Raw genomic sequence first — 19,543 nt, forward strand, 5'->3', positions numbered from 1 at the left:
CTTTCACCCGCAGTGGTTCAATAAAATGCTCAAACAAATGTTGCGGAAGGTCATCGAGCAGGACGGGAAGAACTGGGACCAGCTGCTACCCCACCTAATGTTCTCGGTCCGAGAAGTGCCCCAGTCATCCACCGGGTTTTCCCCTTTCGAACTCCTCTATGGGAGGAGGCCATGCGGCCTACTGGACCTCGCCAAGGAGGTGTGGGAAGCCCAGCCGACCCCCTTACGCAGCGTGGTAGAACACGTGGAGACGATGAGGGAGCGGATGACAGCCATATAGCCATTGGTAAGGGAACATATGGAGAAGGCCCAACGCGCCCAAGCCCAGGTCTACAATCGGGGAACCCAGCCCCGCGAATTCCAGGTGGGATACAAGGTGCTGGTCTTAATCCCCACGGCAGAAAGTAAGTTCCTGGCAACATGGTACGGGCCGTACGAGGTGATAGAGAAGCTGGGACCCTTCAATTATCGCGTACGGCTGCCAGGGAGATGGAAACCCCAACAGATTTACCACATGAAACTATTGAAGAGGTGGCACGAAAGGAACGGCCTTGGCCGTGTTATGGTCGGGACTCAGGACGCCAACGGTACCAGTAGTGGTCCCGAGCAATGAGGTACTCGACCCGGCCCAGAAGCAAATGCTCAGAGAGCTCGTCAATCAGAACACGGCGGTGTTCTCCGAGAAGCCGGGCAGCAGACCCTCATTGAACACCACGTCAACATCTGGCCCGGGGAAACGGTATGAAAGAGGCCATACTGGATCCCAGAGGCCCGAAGGAAGGCCGTGAAGCAGGAAGTGGAGACTATGTTGAGGATGGGGGTCATCGAAGAGTCCCACAGCACATGGTGCAGCCCCATTGTGTTGGTTCCCAAACCGGACGGTAGCCTGCGTTTCTGTAATGACTTCCGGGTTGTGAACGACATCAGCTTGTTCGACGCCTACCCCATGCCGAGAGTGGACGAGCTCATCGACCAATTGGGAAATGCCCGGTACATCAGCACCCTCGACCTGACCAAAGGATATTGGCAGGTACGGTTGGCAGCCTCCTCCCGGGAGAAGACAGCGTTTTCGACACCAGACTGCTTATATCAGTACCGGGTGCTCCCATTCGGTCTCCATGGAGCCCCACCCACGTTCCAGCGCCTGATGAACCGAGTCCTCCGACCCCACCAGCAGTACGCAGTGACCTATTTGGATGATATCATCATCCACAGCCAAGGATGGGAAGAGCACCTGACGCACCTCCAGGCGGTGCTGGACGCACTCAGGCAAGCCGGGTTGACAGTGAACACCAAGAAATGCAAGCTAGCGTTCGAGGAGGTGGAGTACCTGGGGTATCTGATCGGATGGGGGAACGTCAAGCCACAGGAGAGGAAGGTCCACGCGATACGTGACTTGCCTGTTCCACGCACCAAGTCACAGGTCAAGTCCTTCCTGGGACTGGCAGGATACTACAGCCGGTTTATCCCCAACTTTGCGGCTATAGCCTCCCACCTTACCGATCTAACCAGGGTCCGCCTCCCGAAAACAGTGAAATGGATGGTCGAGACCGAAGCGGCGTTCAGGCGCCTGAAGGAAGCGCTGTGCTCCCATCCGATTCTCGTAATGCCCGATTTCCAGGTACCAATGTTGGTCCAGACGGACGCATGCGACACGGGAGTAGGGGCCGTCCTGTCCCAGGTACACGATGGGGAGGAGCACCCCATCATGTACATAAGCCGAAAGCTGTTACCCAGAGAAAAAAAGTACTTAATTGTCGAGAAAGAGTGCCTAGCGGTGAAGTGGGCGCTAGACACTCTCAAGTATTCCCTGTTGGGCACCCACTTCACCCTAGTCACGGACCATGCTCCCCTGGTCTGGATGGGCAGGGGAAGGGACACAAAGGATCGGGTCACCAGGTGGTTCTTGTCCCTTCAACACTTCTCTTTTTCTGTTTTGCATAGGTCAGGGGCGAAAGCATGGGAACGCGGATGCTCTATCGAGAAAGGAGACATACGTCGCACTGACGACAACCCCCTCCCCGACAGAGCTAAGGGGTGGCGTACAGCAGGTTAGCCACCAGGGGGAGACTCGTCGAGGCCTGGTGACAGACGGAGTCTACATCAAACGGCGATTGCTCCCTCTGCTGGATGTGCCAGGTCTCGACGGGCTCTCCGGCCAGGACTAATTGGGGCTGATTTTGGTAGGTGAGTAATCAAGGGGAGTTACTCCCGTATAGTCGTGCTCAGTACCAGAGATAACGGAGGGAGTTCAGTTTTGTTCCCCACAGAATACAGCAAGACCCCGGAGGCTAGAAAACGGTATCCCGGACGAGATCTCCTGGAGGAGACCTATTCTTTTCTCTTTGTTTAGTATTTAAATAAACACCCTTGAAACCAAGCTAATACAATTCTGTCCATGTCTGATCTGTGTAAACGTCTTGACCAAACCCCCTGGTCTGCCACAATATTTTGATTTGTTTAACACTTTTTTGGTTACTACATGATTCCATATGTGTTATTTCATAGTTTTGATGTCTTCACTATTATTCTACAATGTAGAAAATATTAAAAATAAAGAAAAACCCTTGAATGAGTAGGTGTGTCCAAACCTTTGACTGGTACTATATATATATATATATATATATATATATATATATATATATATAATGTTTGCATATAATGTGCATATTTATATTGTATTATACAGGTTGCATTTGGAAAAGAGACCTAGGTCTCAATACGTCTTCCCTGTTAAAATAAAGGTTAAATAAGAAATTCAAGGGCAGAATTCCAAGCACTGTATGTCTTGGTCTTTGACAACATACATTATGTAATCCCTTATATTTCTATTGTCCTTTCTATGGTTCTTTGCTGATTTTGACACATTTTGAACATATGCTGCTTTTCAGTCAAACACTGCATACAGCTGCACACCATCCATGTCGAAAGGTCTCTTTCAACATTAAATACAAAATGGATTAAAATGGATTTGCGGTATTATGGTTTCTTTAGAAATATTGTTTTGCGGGCCTGTGTAATTTTCAAAGGTGTCATTTCAGTGAAAAATCCATTCATATTGGAAAGAAAAAACACAAATGAACATAAATGAAAAGCATAACCATGAAAGGAAGGCATAATAAACCTTTTGACTGCCATTCTCTCACATTGTTTGGAGTGGATTTCGGGAAAATGATGAGGTGGCACTATTCCTCCATACACAGCACTCCGTGTGGGAGTGTGCAAACAGATGGAAGACCTGATCTAAATTATAATCTGGTTATCCAATGAGAAGAGGGACAGCTCTAAATTGACAGGCATGACATTTGTATGAATGTATGTATACACACTGTTGTGAAAATCCCATTGCAGAGACATATGGCTTAACCCCAGTCTAGATCACCACAATGGAACCAAGATGAGGGTGACAACAGTCACACGGAAAGGAACAAACCTTCTGCATTCATGAAAATGTGATAGAGATGCATTTGTGCCATTTATTTTATTGTTGTTGATCACTTTGTATTTGGTCCATATTTTTGTGACTTATTAGAACAGTAAGTTAAACTATGTTTGAACGGTCATCAGACTTGTTAGATACCTTATCAACATTGAATGTGATCGAGAGGGACAATGAACAAGATCTATTGGGGGCAGTGCTGGTCATTCAGTCATTTGTAACCCATCGAAATAAAGGTGCAGTAGCTTGCTTTAAATTACATCTCAGGTGTCATCACACTGAGATGCAAAATGACTGCCACATATACATCTGATAAAAGGGGTTCTCTAAGGATGGAATTCAAACTTGAGATCAGTGTGCGTAACCTGAGTTTTCACGGATATCTAGCATTGATAGTCAAGTTAAGTGTGCGTATCTCTAGTTAGAACTCTGCCCTCAATGACTTTTTAGACGAAGTGTCCAAAAGCATTGATCATTATCCCTGTGACAGTTTTCTCTAATACATATGAACTAAAATCAAAATGTTGATACAATTGGCAATACCTTAAAGTTACCTATAACCAAAGGAGATTTTAATATTTGGTTCAATAATGTGCTTTACCCTTTTGAGATCTCAGAACAAATGACAAATGTGGTCAAAATCGCCTACGTGTTTTCATTGCACGTGTTTACTCTTTTGTATCATAATGGCAATATTTCCACAGTGCTCGTCACCATCTGTGGGGATGTGATACCTTTCTGTAGCACAGTGAACGGGGGGTGGAAGTGGTGTTTTCTGTAATCCCAGAATCCCTCACATTGAATCATGCAAATTTGGTGCACTTTGAAGCTAATCCAGCTCCTACCATATGCACAGTGAAAACAACAATTTATTATGCATGCATTGCACCAAGCTTATGGTAATGTTATTTCACTGGTATTCCATGAACTCAAATTTGAGGGTGCATACATATCTAAGTTATCTTTAAAAAATGTATTTTGTATCTGATTGTGTTGTGCATTTCTGCATATCAAATGCATTTAAAGAAAGTTGATGATAGCTGTTTGGTTTAAGTAAGGTTATATTTCTGCAATTGCTAGTTTAAACAGTACTGCTTTATTTTACAGCTCTGTTTCAGCTGCCTAGTATTTACTAGAAACTATGTAGTAATATGTAATAAAAGTATGACAGTTACACAATATTCATGATTATAGATTTGAGTGATTTACAATAAAAGACTGTAGGGCTTTTGGAAAGTGTACGAAGAAAATGCATTTCAGTGAACCAATGCTGTAACATAAGGGAATAAACTAGTTATGTTCTCCTCTCATGTGACATACTATTCAACACTTATTTCATTTATGAGCTGCATTATGCACTATGAAGTTCTTTATGAATGTTACTTACACCTTCATGAATATGTTATGAATGTTCTATGAATGCTTTATGCATGTAGCCTCAAAGAAAGCCTGTAAACCCAGCATTGATATTCATTGCTTACCTGTGTCACCCTTCTCAAAAAGCACTCATAAGTGGTTATAAATGTCTACGTATGGTTTATGAATGGTCATTGAGCACTCTTATATGACACCATTTCCTCCCTGATTCCTGTTGACATATCTCAAAGGCCAAATAATGTCCGTCAGCATGATTTATTCCTCTCTGGATAGCAGTGGATTAAAACACACATGAATGATATTTTCATTTGTTCGCTGTCTAATTAATTCTCTCAACATGCCAAGAACATTTTTTAATCTCAGCTAATTCCTAATTTAGGGGAGGAATCATGCAATCTGTAATTGCCAAGCAGGGATGTGACAGAGAGGTACTGGTGTTTCCCTTTCGGATCTAAGCTAGGTTTTGTTTCCACATGGAATTTTAAATGAATAGAGGAGTCAGTCACTGGTGCTGCTGGCTTGATGACATTGTGTTCAATACTTTTATCTAACACTGCTACAGATTGACTTGTAATGAAATGACATAATCTATGAAGGCTTCCCACTGGGCACAAAATGGTTGAATCAATGTTGTTTCACGTCATTTCAACCTAAAACAAATCTATGTGATGACGTTGAATCAATGTGGAAAACTGATTGGATTTGAAAAAAGTCAGGGGGTTTTCACCCAACTTTTAACCTAAGTCCAATGACATCGTGATTGTTTTTTTGGATTTCACGTCGAATTCACGTTAGTTGACAACTCAACCAAATGTAAATCAAAACTAGTTGTTGAACTGACATCTGTGCCCAGTGGGTTTATACTTAACTTGCAACTTCTGTCAAGGCCTGGATAATGCTGCCATCATAATTGACATGCATATAATACAAAGCAATGACAGCTGTTGTCAGCATATTACAACTGGATTTACATAATCATGTAATTGATTTAAAGGGGAATTTCACCCTGTTTTGATCATGTCCGAGTGATTCCTAAGTTAATGAGATGTGTTTCACACATAATTGTCCACGAAAAGGGCGGGACTGGGCTTTGAACGATATACCCTATGATGACTGTTGGTGTATTGAGATCTGAAAATAAATGTAGTCCTGCTTTGTGGCATTTTGCGAAGCATCTATGTTATACTGATCGCACTGTACATTTTTTGGTGTGTACTGTAGATATGGTTGTCCTTGTTGGACGTCTTTCAGCGATGTTCCTATCGGCGGATTCATTGCTAAATATAGAAGGTGACACATTTTTTTCCAGTCTCTGAAAGACTACAACTTGTGTGGGGCAGTGCTCTGTGCTTTGGTCCCATCCCTCTCTCAAGGCGGGCTTTTTTGAAAGGGAGGCGGACACTAACACCACAAAATATTTTGGGCAAAACTGAAAGAACTGACCAGACCTCAAGGCTTCAAGTGATTCCTCTCATCAATGCGAATTCGACGATGGAGAATTTTTTGATATTCTATTAGCTACATGGTAACATTTAACCATACATGTTTCAACCGGAATGTAGCGAAGAGGATTCGACGAAGCAAAGAGTTGGAGTTGGCTAGAAACTCAGCTACAGCTGATGTCAGCACCAAGAAGAATACGGTGTCATGCCCTGACTCTAGTTGAGTTGGTCAGGGTGTGAAATCTAGTTTATATATTTCTATGTTGGCCGGGTGTGGTTCCCAATCAGAGGCAGCTGTCGGTCGTTGTCTCTGATTGGGGATCATACTTAGGCAGCCATGTTGCCTACCTTAGTGGTGGGATCTTGTTTCTGTTTGGCTTGTTTGATGTTTAGCCTCTTGAACTTCACGTTCTGTTGGATTTTTTTATTTTGTAGGTGTTTATTAAAATAAACGACTATGTACGCATACCACGCTGCACCTTGGTCTGATCCTTTACACAATGAACGTGACATATGGTGGCTAGCTAAGTAAGTTATTTTTCATGCAAGCCACCTAGCTAGCTAGCTAAATGTAGTTTATCTACTGAAACCCATATTGTGTATTGCTGGCTAATATACTACTTTGTTACTGTAAAATATATATATATATATATATATATATATATATATATATATATATATATATATATATGTTTGCTACCTTAGGTAGCTAGCTACTGTAGCTAAGTTAGGTAAACAACTACCAGTAGCCATATGTAAAAATAAGAGGTTTTACAATCAGATCTATTGTATCTCGATTGTAAAACCTCTTCTCTTTTTAGTCGTAGATATGGCTACTAAACAGCAAGCTACAATGTTACACCCAGCCACCTAAAGCTAGGTTTACCAGCAAACGTTAGCACATGACTGTAGTTGGCTAGCTTCTTAGCCTGACGCCTGCTAACTTGCTATTCGCCACAACTCGCATTTGTAACTTGTTAGCAGATTTGTGTAACATCAACAACTGTAAATAATTTTAATAGCTAGCTATGTAACATAATTGACGAGGGTTGACATTGGTTATGATTATGACAGTTGATGCATTTCAATCTCCCAAAAGTATAGGCATGACACAAGTTAGGATTCCAAATTGATTTAAATAACAATTATTGGCTATCCAGCAAGCTAGTTAGCTAAATTTACTAACAGTGAGGAGAAACAATAATACAACAATTTACTGTTGTAAATCTCAAAAACTGATAAGCTGGTTTTACTATAATTTTTTTTTGCCTAAGCATTCCTGATTGACATGGCTGTAGCTAGATACTGTCTGCCTACCTACCTAGGTACATTTGTACATCTGGTCACAATGCAAAAGTTGAGGGTTATGCCATATTTCTTTCTATTAAGTTAGATATTGTTATAATTGTAATCTCTGTGCCTGTGCACATGTATGCATGTTCAACTAGCCTACCCTAATGTTGATGTTATGCTGGCACATTTCAACTGTAGTTTAAACTGTAAAATAGAGTATAATTTATTATACATTTTTGTCTTCCAGACAATATCAGGTTTCTTCCTGGAGTGGATTCTATATGGAGAGAAAAATAATTCCTTTGCCTGCATGTGTCATTGTAGCAGAAGTGTATTCCTCTCAATGGATTGGACATTATGCTGGATTTCAAGCAGTAGATGACACAAGAGGAGCTGAATGGTAGTTTGATCATGACAACATCCCTCCCATCATCCCTCCCATCATTTACTGTTTGGTGTAGCACAGATCATTTTTGACCAACCTTAGCAATGCTGTCTTCATCCTCGATTCGTGGGAAACAGGAGTCTCCTAAAATATCTGTGTCCAGTTGCAGGGGGCCAGTTTGAATTGAGAAAATGCTCTGTTGTTAAAATAAATATTTTTTTTGCTCCATGAAGTAATCCAACAACACCATCTTGTCTATTTCAAGTCTTCTCTCACTGATCGAGACTGGTGTCTGTCTTCATGACATGTGGCACTTTGGGGTTGACACCCACATCTCGATCAATGAGAGAAGACTTGAAATAGACAAGATGGAGGTGTACACATTGTTGGACATTTTGAGAGGAAAGATCAGTCAACAAAGTGAATGGGCTGGGGGCTGTAGAAAGTGTGAAAAGTCTTAGGAGGGCAGTTCTTAAACAGTCTGTATTGTTCAGTAATGGAGATTGAGGAGAAATACAGTGCCTTGCAAAAGTATTCATCCCCCTTGGCGTTTTTCCTATTTTGTTGCATTACAACCTGTAATTTAAATTGATTTTTATTTGGATTTCATGTAATGGACATACACAAAATAGTCCAAATTGGTGAAGTGAAATGAAAAAAATGACTTGTAAATAACGGAAAAGTGGTGCGTGCATATGTATTCACCCCCTTTGCTATGAAGCCCCTAAATAAGATCTGGTGCAACCAATTACCTTCACACATAATTAGTTAAATAAAGTCCACCTGTGCGCAATCTAAGTGTCACATGAAATGTCACATGATCTCAGTATATATATTCAGAAAGGCCCCAGAGTCTGCAACACCACTAAGCAAGGGGCACCACCAAGCAAGAGGCACCATGAAGACCAAGGAGCTCTTCAAACAGGTCAGGGACAAACTTGTGGAGAAGTACAGATCAGGGTTGGGTTATAAAAAAAATATCAGAAACTTTGAACATCCCACAGAGCACCATTAAATCCATTATTAAAAAATTGAAAGAATATGGCACCACAACAAACCTGCCAAGAGAGGGCCGCCCACCAAAACTCACGGACAAGGCAAGGAGGGCATTAATCAGAGAGGCAACATATACACCAAAGATAACCCTGAAGGAGCTGCAAATTGGAGTATCTGTCCATAGGACCACTTTAAGCCGTACACTCCACAGAGCTGGGTTTTACGAAAGAGTGGCCAGAAAAAAGCCATTGCTTAAAGAAAAAAATAAGCAAACACATTTGGTGTTCGCCAAAAGCCATGTGGGAGACTCCCCAAACATGTGGAAGAAGGTACTCTGGTCAGATGAGACTAAAATTGGGCTATTTGGCCATCAAGGAAAACGCTATGTCTGGCGCAAACCCAACACCTCTCATCACCCCGAGAACACCATCCCCACAGTGAAGCATGGTGGTGGCAGCATCATGCTGTGGGGATGTTTTTCATCGGCAGGGACTGGGAAACTGGTCAGAATTGAAGGAATGATGGATGGCTGAAACCTGTTTCAGTCTTCCAGAGATTTGAGACTGGGACGGAGTTTCACCTTCCAGCAGGACAATGACCCTAAGCATACTGCTAAAGCAACACTCGAGTGGTTTAAGGGGAAACATTTAAATGTCTTGGAATGGCCTAGTCAAGCCCAGACCTCAATCCAATTGAGAATCTGTGGTATGACTTAAAGATTGCTGTACACCAGCGGAACCCATCCAACTTGAAGGAGCTGGAGCAGTTTTGCCTTGAAGAATGGGCAAAAATCCCAGTGGCTAGATGTGCCAAGCTTATAGAGACATACCCCAAGAGACTTGCAGCTGTAATTGCTGCAAAAGGTGGATCTACAAAGTATTGACTTTGGGGGGATGAATAGTTATGCATGCTCAAGTTTTCAGTTTTTTTCTATTATTACTTGTTTGTTTCACATGGTAGGCATGTTGTGTAAATCAAATGATGCAAACCCCCCAAAAATCCATTTAATTCCAGGTTGTAAGGCAACAAAATAGGAAAAATGCCAAGGGGGGTGAATACTTTCGCAAGCCACTGTAGCACCTCTCAACCGCTCTCATACACTTTACATTTGCTATCTCTAAGCACAACCCTACACAACCAAAACCCCCTTACTCATTTCAAAGACCTGTCTATAAACATCCCCCAGCCCATTGACTTTGACAGATCAGGGGATTTTTGTAGATGTCTTTGTATTGTGTTTTGAAAATCTGCAGAGACAAAAATGAGGTGGTTGTGTCATTACTGTTGTAGTCTTGATTTTATACCTTTTTATACTGCGTAGCAGTGCGGTTGTGTTCTCTTGTGTGTCCATGTAAATATACATTTTTTTGTATTTTTTTTTGTATTTTACGTATCCAGTGATGCTATCTCTTTCATTGTTACCCAACGCTTAGGTTTACCTCCACTGTACTCATATCCTTCCATATCCTTGCCTGTACATAATGCCCTGAATCTTTTCTACAACGCCCGGAAATCTGCCCCCTTTATTCTCTGTACCCAACGCACTAGAAGACCAGTTCTTAAAGCCTTTAGCCGTATCCTTTTTCTAGTCCTCCTCTGTTCCTCTGGTGATGTAGAGGGTAACCCAGGCCCTGCAGCCCCCAGTATCACTCCTACTCCCCAGGAGCTATAATTTGTTGACTTCTGTAACCGTAAAAGCCTTGGTTTTCTGCACGTTAATATCAGAAGCCTCCTTCCTAAGTTTGAGTTATTCACTGCGTTAGCACACTCCGCCAACCCTGATGTTCTAGCAGTGTCTGAATCCTGGCTTAGTAAGGCCACCAAAAATTCTGAAATGTCCATCCCCAACTACAATATTTTCCGTCTAGATCCAGTGGGGAGAACAAGTATTTGATACACTGCCGATTTTGCAGGTTTTCCTACTTACAAAGCATGTAGAGGTCTGTAATTTTTATCATAGCTACACTTCAACTGTGGGAGACGGAATCTAAAAAAAAAAAAATCCTGAAAATCACATTGTATGATTTTAAAGTAATTAATTTGCATTTTATTGCATGACATAAGTATTTGATCACCTACCAACCAGTAAGAATTCCGGCTCTCACAGACCTGTTAGTTTTTCATTAAGAAGCCCTCCTGTTCTCCACTCATTACCTGTATTAACTGCACCTGTTTGAACTCGTTACCTGTATAAAAGACACCTGTCCACACACTCAATCAAACAGACTCCAACCTCTCCACAATGGCCAAGATCAGAGGGCTGTGTAAGGATATCAGGGATAAAATTGTAGACCTGCACAAGGCTGGGATGGGCTACAGGACAATAGGCAAGCAGCTTGGTGAGAAGGCAACAACTGTTGGCGCAATTATTAGAAAATGGAAGAAGTTCAAGATGACGGTCAATCACCCTCGGTCTGGGGCTCCATGCAAGATCTCACCTCGTGGGCATCAATGATCATGAGGAAGGTTAGGGATCAGCCCAGAACTACACGGCAGGACCTGGTCAATGACCTGAAGAGAGCTGGGACCACAGTCTCAAAGAAAACCATTAGTAACACACTACGCCGTCATGGATTAAAATCCTGCAGCGCACGCAAGGTCCCCCTGCTCAAGCCAGCGCATGTCCAGGCCCGTCTGAAGTTTGCCAATGACCATCTGGATGATCCAGAGGAGGAATGGGAGAAGGTCATGTGGTCTGATGAGACAAAAATAGAGCTTTTTGGTCTAAACTCCACTCGCCGTGTTTGGAGGAAGAAGAAGGATGAGTACAACCCCAAGAACACCATCCCAACCGTGAAGCATGGAGGTGGAAACATCATTCTTTGGGGATGCTTTTCTGCAAAGGGGACAGGACGACTGCACCGTATTGAGGGGAGGATGGATGGGGCCATGTACCGCGAGATCTTGACCTACAACCTCCTTCCCTCAGTAAGAGCATTGAAGATGGGTCGTGGCTGGGTCTTCCAGCATGACAACGACCCGAAACACACAGCCAGGGCAACTAAGGAGTGGCTCCGTAAGAAGCCTCTCAAGGTCCTGGAGTGGCCTAGCCAGTCTCCAGACCTGAACCCAATAGAAAATCTTAGTAGGGAGCTGAAAGTCCGTATTACCCAGCGACAGACCCGAAACCTGAAGGATCTGGAGAAGGTCTGTATGGAGGAGTGGGCCAAAATCCCTGCTGCAGTGTGTGCAAACCTGGTCAAGACCTACAGGAAACGTATGATCTCTGTAATTGCAAACAAAGGTTTCTGTACCAAATATTAAGTTCTGCTTTTCTGATGTATCAAATACTTATGTCATGCAATAAAATGCAAATTAATTACTTAAAAATCATACAATGTGATTTTCTGGATTTTTTTTAGATTCCGTCTCTCACAGTTGAAGTGTACCTATGATAAAAATTACAGACCTCTACATGCTTTGTAAGTAGGAAAACCTGCAAAATCGGCAGGGTATCAAATACTTGTTCTCCCCACTGTAGAACTGGCAAAGGGGGTGGAGTTGCAATCTACTGTAGAGATAGCCTGCAGAGTTCTATCGTACTATCCAGGTCTGTGCCCAAACAGTTTGAGCTTCTACTTCTAAAAATCCTCCTTTCCAGAAATAAGTCTCTCACTGTTGCCGCTTGCTACAGACCCCCCTCAGCCCCCAGCTGTGCCCTGGACACCATATGTGAATTGATTGCCCCCCATTTATCCTCAGAGTTCGTACTGCTTGGTGACCTAAATTGGGATATTCTTAACACCCCGGCCATCCTACAATCCAAACTAGATGCCCTCAATCTCACACAAGTTATCATCGAACCTACCAGGTACAACCCTAAATCCGTAAACATGGATACCCTCATAGATATCATCCTGACTAACTTACCCTCTAAATACACCTCCGCTGTCTTAAACCAGGATCTCAGTGATCACTGCCTTATAACCTGCGTCCGTAACGGGTCCGCGGACAAACGACCACCCCTCATCACTGTCAAACGCTCCCTAAAACACTTTAGCGAGCAGGCCTTCCTAATTGACCTGGCCCAGGTATCCTGGATGGATATAGATCTAATTCCGTCAGTAGAGGATGCCTGGTTGTTCTTTAAAAGTAATTTCCTCTCAATCTTAAATAAACATGCCCCATTCAAAAAATACTGAACTAAGAACAGATATAGCCCCTGGTTCTCCTCAGACTTGACTGCCCTTGACCAGCACAAAAACATCCTGTGGTGTACTGCATTAGCATCAAATAGCCCCCGCGATATGCAACTTTTCAGGGAAGTTAGGAACCAATATACACAAGCAGTTAGGAAAGCAAAGGCTAACTTTTTCAAACAGAAATTTGCATCCTGTAGCACTAACTCCAAAAAGTTTTGGGACACTGTAAAGTCCATGGAGAATAAGAGCACTTCCTCCCCAGCTGCCCACTGCACTGAGGCTAGGAAACACTATCACCACCGATAAATCTACAATAATCGAGAATTTCAACAAGCATTTTGCTACGGCTGGCCATGCTTTCCACCTGGCTACCACTACCCCGGCCACCAGTTCTGCACCCTCTGCTGCAACTTGCCCATGCCCCCCCCCCCCCCCCCCGCTTCTCCTTCACACAAATTCAGACAGCTGATGTTCTGAAAGAGCTGCAAAATCTGGAGCCCTACAAATCATCTGGGCTAGACAATCTGGACCCTTTCTTTCTAAAACTAGCTGCCGAAATTGTCGCAACCCCTATTACTAGCCTGTTCAACCTCTCTTTCGTAACGTCTGAGATCCCCAGAGATTGGAAAGCTGCCGCGGTCATCCCCCTCTTCAAAGGGGGAGACACTCTAGATCCAAACTATTACAGACCTATATCCATCCTGCCCTGCCTTTTGAAAGTTTTTGAAAGCCAAGTTAACAAACAGATCACCGACCATTTCAAATCCCACTGTACCTTCTCCGCTATGCAATCCGGTTCCTGAGCTGGTCATGGGTGCACCTCAGCCATGCTCAAGGTCCTAAACGATATTATAACCGCGATCGATAATAGACAGTACTGTGCAGCCGTCTTCATCAACCTGGCGAAGGCTTTCGACTCTGTCAACCACCGCATTCTTATTGGCAGACTAAATAGCCTTGATTTCTCAAATGACTGCCTCACCTGGTTCACCAACTACTTCTCAGATAGAGTTCAATGTGTCAAATCGGAGGGCATGTTGTCTGGACCTATTGCAGTCTCTATGGGGGTGCCACAGGGTTCAATTCTTGGGCCGACTCTTTTCTCCGTGTATATCAATGATGTCGCTCTTGCTGCTGGTGACTCTCAGATCCACCTCTACGCAGACGACACCATTTTGTATACATCTGGCCCTTCATTGGACACTGTGTTAACAAACCTCCAAAAGAGCTTCAATGCCATACAACACTCCTTCAGTAGCCTCCAACTGCTCTTAAACACTAGTAAAACTAAATGCATGCTCTTCAATCGAACGCTGCTGGCACCCGCCCACCCGACTAGAATCACTACTCTCGACGGGTCTGACCTAGAGTATGTGGACAACTACAAATACCTAGGTGTCTGGTTAGACTGTAAACTCTCCTTCCAGACTCACATTAAGAATCTCCAATCCAAAGTTAAATCTAGAATTGGCTTCCTATCTCGCAACAAAGTATCCTTCACTCATGCTGCCAAACATGCCCTCGTAAAACTGACTATCCTACCGATCCTTGACTTTGGCGATGTAATTTACAAAATAGCCTCCAACACTCTACTCAGCAAATTGGATGTAGTCTATCACAGTGCCATCCGTTTTGTCACCAAAGCCCCATATACTACCCACCACTGTGACCTGTACGCTCTTGTTGGCTGGTCCTCACTACGTATTCGTCGCCAAACCCACTGGCTCCAGGCCATCTATAAATCACTGCTAGGCAAATCCCCGCCTTATCTTAGCTCATTGGTCACCATAGCAACACCCACCCGTAGTATGCGCTCCAGCAGGTATATCTCACTGGTCATCCCCAAAGCCAACACCTCCTTTGGCCGCCATTCCTTCCAGTTCTCTGCTGCCAATGACTGGAACGAATTGCAAAAATCTCTGAAGCTGGAGACTCTTATCTCCCTCACTAACTTTAAGCATCAGTTGTCAGAGCACCTTACCGATCACTGCACCTGTACACAGCCCATCTGAAATTAGCCCATCCAACTACCTCATCCCCATATTGTTATTTATTTTGCTCATTTGCACCCCAGTATCTCTATTTGCACATCATCTCTTGCACATCTATCATTCCAGTGTTAATTCTAATTGTAATTATATTGCACTATAGCCTATTTATTGTCTTACCTCCATAACTTGCTACATTTGCACACACTGTATATATATTTTCTGTTGTATTTTTGACTTTATGTTTTGTTTTACCCCATATTTAACTCTGTGTTGTTGTTTTTATCGCACTGCTGTGCTTTATCTTGGCTAGGTCGCAGTTGTAAATGAGAACTTGTTCTCAACTGGCTTACCTGGTTAAATAAAGGTTAAATAAAAATAAAAATAAATAAAAATAAAGTGTCCATTGCTAGTTTCTGTCCCACAATCTTGTTGTGCTCCATAACCGCAAGGTGTGTCCGCTCCCTCATGCTTGTGTACCCAAACTGCAGGCGCTTTGGAGTATTTTTTAGCAGGGCACTGTGGAAGGACTTCAACTAACCTGTGTTTTACAAAGAGTAAAGGTAAAAGAGAAATGGGGCAGACTAAATTGATTACAGTAGTCCTCAGGCTACCTCTAACCCCTTGAAACACAAACACAAACACTACCCAATTCATGTTTATGCCATGCTTACTGTAAATTAAATCTTAGCTGTCAGCTTGTAAACATTTTTGCCAATTTACCTTCACCTTGTGCAGAGCTAGGGGTTGGAAGCACATGTGGGTGGAATCAGATCCTGTACCACCTACAACAAAATACACAACAATACACAATTTAACCACCCCACTAATTGTATTGATCTCTATTACACTGGCTAGCTTAGCACACCTAACATGGACATTTCAATATTATCAGCTTGCTGTTAGCTAGCGTCACTTAATTGGCAGAAAGATGGCTAGCCAGCTGAGAACCAACTAACCAGAGAAATTCTGGGATTACTGTGTGTTTTTCGTTCAAAGTTTGTGGGCACGCCCCATCTACCTAGCAGGGCGGTATCTGCATTTGCTATGAATGCCGGACTTTGTGGTTCACGATGAGCAGACAAATACATAGGAAGTCGAAACCTGAATCTACCAGTGAAATGAAAATATGCTCTTTCTAGCTTGTGGTTTGGATAATTTTTATGTTTATGACAAAAACGTAATGTTGTTAATATAATACTGACTATATGCCATGGCTAGGGCTGTTGCGATGACCTTATTACCGCCACACCGGCGGTCACGAGTCATGAAGGCAGTCAAATTTCATGTGACCATTTAGTCACGGTAATTAGGCTTCTCCAATCTCTGATTCTGCTGATGGTCATTAGTAGCCTACCAAACTTGCTAACTGCCTCGTACTCAGCACTCTATTGTCCCGTGAATCACTATGACATCAATGCAAATGTAATGGAAAATCTAATCAAACACTTCTTGAGAGCCCATGAGCTCATGTTGCGCAACATTTCTATAGGCTAAACCAGTGGTCACCAAACTACGGCCCGCGGGCCGGATACGGCCCGTCAGCACATTTGGCCCGGCCCTCTGAACAATACCAGAGACGCTATCGGATTTTTTTCCTATTTGGCCTCCAGAAAAAAAATCCTAGGCCCGGCCCTGTCAAAGAGAGAACGGAATAATGGCGAAAAGGTTAGGTAAGAGAAAAATTGATTCAGAATGCAGGGTATTTAACCTGCAGTGGACAAACGATTATGTTTTTGTTCAATGCAAAGAAAAGGCTGTTTGTCTCATCTGTCAAGAGACGGTGGCGGTATTCAAAGAATACAATCTTCGCCGACACTATGAATCCCGTCACAAAGACAAGTACGATAGCTTGCAAGGCCAAATACGAGCAGACAAACTCTCAAAGCTAAAAAGTGGACTACTATCTCAGCAGAATACATTTGTACGCCAAGCTCAGCTGAACCAGGCATCCGTTCGGGCCAGCTTTCGGGTTGCTAAACTGATAGCAAGCAGCAGTAAGCCTTTCACTGACGGAGAGTTTGTTAAGAAATGTATGGATGCTGTCGCGGAGGAGGTGTGTCCCGAGAAGAAAGATGCATTTAATGCCGTAAGTCTGTCGGCGAGTACAATCACCAGACGCGTTGAAGAAATCGGGAGTAATGTATATGCCCAGCTGCAGCAGAAGACGAAAGAATTTGACTTTTTTTCATTAGCACTGGATGAGAGCACGGACGTGCAAGACACAGCGCAACTGCTCATTTTTATTCGTGGAGTTAGCGCAAACTTTGAGATATGCGAGGAGCTGGCAGCCCTCCAAAGTCTCAAAGGGACTACAACGGGAGAGGATATTTTTGACAAAGTGTGCCAAACCATGGAGAAGTTGGACCTGGACTGGTCAAAGCTAGCTAGCATCACGACTGACGGGGCTCCTAGCATGGTGGGCGAAACTCGCGGTCTAATAGGACGCATGAACCGGGAGTTGGAAAAAAGGGGTCTCACCGCCCCGCTACGAGTCCACTGCCTAATTCACCAGCAAGCACTGTGCTGCAAAGTGTTGACGTGGGATTCTGTAATGAAGGTTGTGGTGTCGTGCATAAACTTCATCAGAGCAAAGGGACTTAAACACAGGCAGTTCCAAGAATTCCTGTCTGAACTGGAGTCTACGCACGGAGATGTGCTGTACTACACAGAGGTCCGATGGCTGAGCCGGGGCAGAGTTTTGAGGCGTTTTTACGAGCTGCTACCCGAAATTAACGCATTTCTTCATTTAAAAGACAAAACGGTCCCAGAGCTGATCGACCCAGAATGGAAATGGCACCTCGCATTTTTAACAGACGTGACAGAAATACTTAACAGCCTTAACTTGCAGCTACAAGGCGAGGGGAAACTCATTTGCGACATGTATTCACACATAAAAGCATTTGAGGTGAAATTAGCGCTGCTTTTGGAACAAGTGAAAAAGCGCAACTTCGTCCATCTTCCTGCTACCCAAAACCTGTCGACAGAGAACCCAGCGGTCCCGTTCCCAGCTGAAAAGTGCGTGGAAGCACTGGAAATGCTGAAGGCGGAGTTCGGTGTGCGATTCAGTGAACTACATGTTCATGCAAAAGAAATCCGTCTTTTTCAGAACCCCTTTGTTGCCGACATTGATGAAGCCCAGCCTTCATATCAGTTTGAGTTGGCTGAGTTACAGAACTGTGATGTTCTGAAAGACGCATTCAAGCCCAACAGTCTCATTGACTTCTATGCCGCCCTCCCAAACGACACATATCCAAACATCAAAAAACACGCAATGAAAATGTCCACAGTTTTTGGCAGCACGTATATCTGCGAGAAAACCTTTTCTCGCATGAAACTGCTGAAAACTCCGATGAGATCAAGATTGACAGATGAACATTTGCATCAGTGCTTGAGACTGGCTGTAACTAGAATGGAACCTGATATTCAACTTCTCACCAGCCAGATGCAGGCCCACAGTTCACACTGATGAACATACATAGGTAAGCTCACTTTTCTGACTTGAATGAGTCATTCTGAGCATAAACAAATATAATCATAATAAAATCTACTGGGATAAAATCCATCTTTACAACCATACTGGTAGTGAAATGTATTGTGCTGTGTAGGTGCTGTATCACTTAGTTCAGTTTCTCAACCTGCTTCCTTTGTGGTTTTCACAGGGAAGTTGATGAGAGAGAGCTGCAAACAGCGGTGTCTACAAGCCTACTGGAACCTACAAAAGGATTATAAGGAAGGAACACAAGAACTTTAAGAGACTGCTCATATGTGTCAGAGAGATTCTGCTCTGACAACTGAGCTGAACTTTTATCTGTTAAGATTGTGCATGGCACAACAGAAAGTTAATGTTCCATGGCTTTTTTTTCTATGAAGAACCCAGAGAGAGTTATTTAGTTATTATTTATTTCATAAATAGTGTTATTTATTTCCTGTTTTTTCTGTGAAGAACTCAGAGAGGGTTATTTAGTTATTATTTATTTCATTAATAGTGTTATTATTTGTTTCCTGACTTTTTTTCTGTAAAGAACCTGGAAAGGGTTATTTGGTTATGTGTGGCTTTCTGGAAAACAATAAATGTTTTAAGCTCCCCTACGATCGTCACACTTTTTCTGTTACAAACTGACACCGGCCCCCCATCAGAGAAGGGAAAAGTTATGTGGCCCTCACAGGAAAAAGTTTGGGGACCCCTGGGCTAAACAATTGCGTGAGAAGTGATAGACTCTATTAAAAAGAGGAGCATCCCATCAGCTTTCTATAGGCTGGGTCTATTATATTTATTTCTCAACTTTCATGACATTAAGCAAATATTAAGCACGTTGCTTATCTTTACAACAGGAGTATAGCCTACCTGGCTGGCATGAAAATGAACCACAGGAAAAGCGTCCTCCATTTGCTATTTAAGTGCAGAGATGACATGTATTTTTCCCCCTGTTTCAAGACAGGTGCATGATAATGGTCCATTCTAAATCAAAATGAATTTC

General features: G+C 43.2%; 1 protein-coding gene across 1 annotated transcript; it reads left to right on the top strand.

Moving 5' to 3' along the window:
- Nucleotides 1-17,071: 17,071 nt before the first annotated feature.
- Nucleotides 17,072-19,251, top strand: LOC311149817 (general transcription factor II-I repeat domain-containing protein 2-like). Its single transcript, XM_084187042.1, has 2 exons — nt 17,072-18,544; nt 18,725-19,251. Exon 1 carries the CDS (start codon nt 17,098-17,100, stop codon nt 18,529-18,531), a length of 1,434 nt encoding a protein of 477 aa, XP_084043168.1. The 5' UTR covers nt 17,072-17,097; the 3' UTR covers nt 18,532-18,544; nt 18,725-19,251.
- Nucleotides 19,252-19,543: the final 292 nt, after the last annotated feature.

Source organism: Coregonus lavaretus (genome assembly GCF_964263955.1).
Source record: "Coregonus lavaretus genome assembly, chromosome: 22".
NCBI lineage: Eukaryota > Metazoa > Chordata > Actinopteri > Salmoniformes > Salmonidae > Coregonus > Coregonus lavaretus.